Consider the following 5576-nt stretch of genomic DNA (forward strand, 5'->3'; position numbering starts at 1 on the left):
CGTTGACCCAAGCTCGAAGCTTCCATAGATCTATGTACGTTAACTTGGATCCAACCTTTTCCACTTTGATGTTAATCTACATTTGTAGGTCTGTTCTAATTTAGATGCAAACTTCCGTGAACTTTTCTATCTTCACCCAAACTCGTAGCTCCCACAAACCTATGTTATTGTATGATCATATAATGTACATTATCATGTACGTTAACTTGGATCTAACCTCTTCCAATTTCACGTTAATTTACATCTCCAGGTCTGTTCTAATTTAGATTCAAATTTCCGTAAACTTTCCTATCTTGACGCAAGCTCGAAGCTTCCATAGACCTGTTTTATCGTATGTATATTAGTGTATTGTACGATCCTTGTATGTTAACTTGGATCTAATCTTTTTCGTTTTAACGTTAATTTACATCTCCAGGTCTGTCTTAATTTAGATTCAAACTTCTGTAAATCTTCCTATCTTGACCCAAGCTTAATTTAGATTCAAACTTCCGTAAACTTTCCTATCTTGACGCAAGCTCGAAGCTTCAATACATCTGTCGTATTGTATATACATTTGTGTATTGTATAATCCTTGTACGTTAACTTGGATCTGATCTTTTTCACTTTAACGTTAATTTACATCTCCAGGTCTGTTCTAATTTAGATTCAAACTTCCGTAAACCTTATCTTGACCCAAGCTCGAAGCTTTCATAGACTTGAGTTATTGTATGTGCACGTATGTATTGTATGATCCATGTACGTTAACTTGGATCTGATCTTTTTCACTTTAACGTTAATTTACATCTCCAGGTCTGTTCTAATTTAGATTCAAACTTCCGTAAACTTTCCTATCTTGACGCAAGCTCGAAGCTTCAATACATCTGTCGTATTGTATATACATTTGTGTATTGTATAATCCTTGTACGTTAACTTGGATCTGATCTTTTTCACTTTAACGTTAATTTACATCTCCAGGTCTGTTCTAATTTAGATTCAAACTTCCGTAAACCTTATCTTGACCCAAGCTCGAAGCTTTCATAGACTTGAGTTATTGTATGTGCACGTATGTATTGTATGATCCATGTACGTTAACTTGGATCTGATCTTTTTCACTTTAACGTTAATTTACATCTCCAGGTCTGTTCTAATTTAGATTCAAACTTCCGTAAACTTTCCTATCTTGGCCCGAGCTCGAAGCTTTCATAAACCCGAGTTATTGTATGTGCACGTATGTATTGCATAATCCATGAACGTTAACTTGAATCTAATCTTCTCCAGTTCGACGTTAATCTATATCCCCAGGTCTGCTTTAATTTACATTTAAGTTTCCGCTGAGCCAAGCCCGAAGCTTCCATAAATCTATATATGTTAACTTGTACCTAATCTTCGCTAAGCCCTCGTTATCCTAACGAGGCGCGATCTAAGCATGGAGAATGCGCACGGCCGAGCTAAAACCTTGCTCTCGATAAAGAGCAAAGCTCAGAGACATTCCCATGGAAGGAGACAAAGAGCGTTTGAGAAGAGTGGCGCTGGGGACTGGCGTCAAGACAGGGACACAGCGGCAGCGAAACAGGGATCCAGAGGGATATCAGCATTGACAGGCGGGTATAGGAAGAAGCGTGGAGGCTGGAAGTTGGCGGTGAATCGCGGCCGGTGACGAGGAAGAGGGATCGAAAGAAAGAGACAGAGAAAGAGAAAGAGAGAGAGAGAGAGAGAGAGAGAGAAACGCGAATAGGTGCAGCAACAGCGGACAACAAGGCGACAGAGAGGAGGGAAAGAGGCGAGTTCTTTGTTCGGGAACGCGAGGCGACGGCCGATTGTGCGACGCGTTGATAATTTTAAAACAAAGCCTCGCCGGCCGGCCGGCCATTGTGCAAAAATCACGGGGAAACAGCGAAAAAGAGGGAACGCGGACTGGGAAACAGGGAGAAAGAGAGAAACGACTGGTTCGTTCGTTTGTTCGTTGCCTGGCAAACGACACGCGAGTGGGCTGGGGCCCAAGCTTTTATCTCGCGTTTACGAAATCCCGAGCTGGCCTCGATCGACTAATCGACCGTGTCGACGCCAGAGATCCCCTGAAAGCCTCTCCGGCCGGCAGAAAAAGCCTGTCGATACGCCTCTATCCAATGCCACTCCGTGCGATTCGTTTCCCGCCAAGATACGCCACTTTCGATCGCCTTCTCGCTACGCCGCGAGAATGCTCCCCTTTTCCTCTTGCAACGCTTCATCGGGAAATGGAAAAAAGCGGCGCGTAAATCGCTGCGATTCGCATCGCAGTCGCACTCGCTCGTCTAATTCGCAGTCGACTCGTCGCAACTGCTGCACCGTGCTTTGCGAAATGAATATTTTATGAACGCGTTTTAACGCGTCGCCTGTGGCTCGCCGGATGTTGACCGAATCAGAGTCGACGCATCTTTGACAAAGGTCGCGAGTTCTTCGGCGGGAAATTGAAATAAGACGGAAAACTTGGCCGGTTGTCGTATCGGAAGGAAACCGAAGCCGCGAGGATGTCGTGGCGCTGAGGAAGATTTTCGAGCGCAGGTTTTTCCAAGCGCGCCCTATCAATCGGCGGGAACGTTCTGCAGCGAAACAGTGCAAATCACAGCGGCGCGTACAGCGATGCATGTCATAATGAACGGCTGGCGACTTTTTGTTTCGGTCCCGTCGGCCGGAAATATCGGCCATTTTGAATTTTCAATTTTCAACGCTCTAGTAAGCCCCTTCGGCTCTCCCGGCCACCTCCCCCACCGCCCCTCTGGCCCCTTGTCCCCCTCTAGGCCAGCATCGCCAAATGCACGCACGGAATCCATCGCGTCCAACGATTCGATTCGCTTTTTTCACCGATTCATTCTCAGCAACTTGGAATTTCGCCTCGCTACTTTCATTCCGCCGCCATTTCACCAGTTCATTTCGTTGTAACGTTATCGTCGTTTATCTATTTGTCAGTAGGAGGAGCGGCAATTACTCGGCCAGCAAAGATGCGAGGCTTTGAAATTTATTTCAAAACACGATAGCCCCGCGGCTCTTCTTTTTCCTACGGTTTTTCGTTTAACCATCCTTCTCCTCGCGGGAATTCATTTCGTGGCTGGACGATTTTTATGGCCGATCCAACGAGATAGCCACGCAGGCCTCTGCTAAATATTCCTACGTTGCGCGTCTTCGTTTCTCCTCAGAAAATTGCCGTTTTCATGCATTCGCAATTAACGTGGCCGCTTTCTTCTCGGTATCTCGATTCACGCTACGGCGTATCGATATTTGGAAATTCACTACGAAACGTTTACGCGTAATTTTACGACAAACATTCTCCGCATTACGAAGAAAGAACCTTCCTCCACACTCGAGTCTTTGCTTCTTCCCATAACTCCAACCATAATCGTTCTCCATGTTTTTCCTCGTTTCTGCGTACGCGATGGATCGCTCGGAAAGTTGGTTCCGATTTTTGAGAAATTTGATCGTTGCGAAAGATCGTATCGGAAAGTTCTCCGCCGAAAAACCTGACAGGTTCTGAAAGGATGGAAAGACGGAGAAAGCTTGTGCAAGAAAATGGCACACGTATACATCGTTCGATAAATGTACATCGAACGGAAACTAACTTCCCGAGCTTATTTACGCACATCCTGTACGAATTTTCGCGCCTTTGCAAATTTTCCAACGAAGCGGCGCAAAAGCTAGAGGACAATTCGAATCACGTTGTTGTTTTGCCTCGTCATCAACATCGTTATCGTCATCGTCGTTATCAACATCGTTATCGTCATCGTGGCTATCAACATCGTTATCGTCATCGTGGTTATCAACATCGTTATCGTCATCGTGGTTATCAACATCGTTATCGTCATCGTGGTTATCAACATCGTTATCGTCATCGTGGGTATCAACATCGCGATCGTCATCGTGGTTATCAACATCGTTATCGTCATCGTCGTTATCAACATCGTTATCGTCATCGTGGCTATCAACATCGTTATCGTCATCGTGGTTATCAACATCGTTATCGTCATCGTGGTTATCAACATCGTTATCGTCATCGTGGTTATCAACATCGTTATCGTCATCGTGGGTATCAACATCGCGATCGTCATCGTGGTTATCAACATCGTTATCGTCATCGTCGTTATCAACATCGTTATCGTCATCGTGGTTATCAACATCGTTATCGTCATCGTCGTTATCAACATCGTTATCGTCATCGTGGTTATCAACATCGTTATCGTCATCGTCGTTATCAACATCGTTATCGTCATCGTGGTTATCAACATCGTGATCGTCATCGTGGTTATCAACATCGTTATCGTCATCGTGGTTATCAACATCGTTATCGTCATCGTGGTTATCAATACCGTGATCGTCATCGTGGTTATCAACATCGTTAGGACGTACATAATGTGATGATAAATAAACTCCGGGCGAAATGATGTCACCGCTGCGTGCAACCGTGAAACGAAGACGAATTTGAATCTTCCTCGATCAGTATAAATAGAAGACCATGTTCTCCAGAAGTCAGTCAGTCTCGAGCGATCTTGTTAGCGGTTTATACAGTGTCTTTAGCGAATTGTTAGTACGAGCGTCTTAGCGACTATCGCCTGTACTTATTTAAATATCGTTTTAACACTTTGGTCGCCGCGTCACCCATATCTACGTGACGGGTATACTTCCGTGGGTGCCTAAATATGGATGACGCTCTTCTTGTTCGAGTTAATTAACACGTTGGTCGCCCAGCGTAATTCGGCTAAGTTTCCTGCTGGGTGCAAATCCGACCGCAGCTACGCAGAACGTAAATAGAGCGGCAAGCGGCGGTTCATTGTTTATCGCCTTCGATTCATTGCAATGAAAAGATTATTTAGTTCCGAAACGGAGAAAGTGATAAGCTTTCCAGCTGGAGTATTCCGAAGGATCTTTCATTTTATGAGACGTACATCAGTGATTGTTTCGTCCTGAAAATGTTCGGTAGACGGCGCGAAAATATATTTGAAAGCGATGACAGTAGCGATGGCGAAGTCTACGACTATTGTTCGAAGTGGCGAGAATCAGCCCAAATGTGTTTGCAATGTTTTAACAAATACCATGCGACATAGCATAATGTAATATTTTATCCAGAAGGTATAACGTGTTTTTAATATCTTCGTCTTGTATATCCTATATTTAAAATATACTTGACGGTTTCAACAACGAGTTATCTCGTTATTCGAACGAATCAACTATCCTGTACAGTAAGCACAACGAAACCAAACGCTCGCAGTGGGTTACGCGTCGCGTCGCCTTCCACGTACGCAAGAATCGTTGGCGATTCATCGAACGATTTAATAACAGAGCAGATCGGTATCGTTAGGGATCACGGACGACCGATCGACAGCTCGTTAGAAACGTTGGCGTAATTTCGTTGCCGTAATGGAATAGTCGACGGCTGTCCTATCGACGCGTGTCCATCTACGTGTCGGCTCTAAAAATACGTAAAAAGTACGCTGGACGCGATCGATAACTCGAGGAAGAACAGGCTGGTGGACGTGGACGCGAGACGCGCAAGACAATCGGCGTGGCGAGAAGATAACGTTATCCTGTGGAAACGTTTGTCGGGACAGCAACTCCCTCGTTCCGACGAT

The 5576-nt window shown here is 44.8% G+C and overlaps 1 protein-coding gene across 1 annotated transcript; it reads right to left on the reverse strand.

Moving 5' to 3' along the window:
• Positions 1-3585: 3585 nt before the first annotated feature.
• On the reverse strand, positions 3586-4609 carry LOC117236582 (protein PFC0760c-like). The gene is made up of 2 exons (XM_033499668.1): positions 4566-4609; positions 3586-4399 (listed from the first exon to the last, which is right to left on the reverse strand). Exons 1-2 carry the CDS (start codon positions 4607-4609, stop codon positions 3586-3588), a joined length of 858 nt encoding a protein of 285 aa, XP_033355559.1.
• Between the last annotated feature and the right edge of the window lie 967 nt (positions 4610-5576).

Source organism: Bombus vosnesenskii, unplaced genomic scaffold (genome assembly GCF_011952255.1).
Source record: "Bombus vosnesenskii isolate JDL3184/JDL3185 unplaced genomic scaffold, Bvos_JDL3184-5_v1.1 scf7180000013349, whole genome shotgun sequence".
Lineage (NCBI taxonomy): Eukaryota > Metazoa > Arthropoda > Insecta > Hymenoptera > Apidae > Bombus > Bombus vosnesenskii.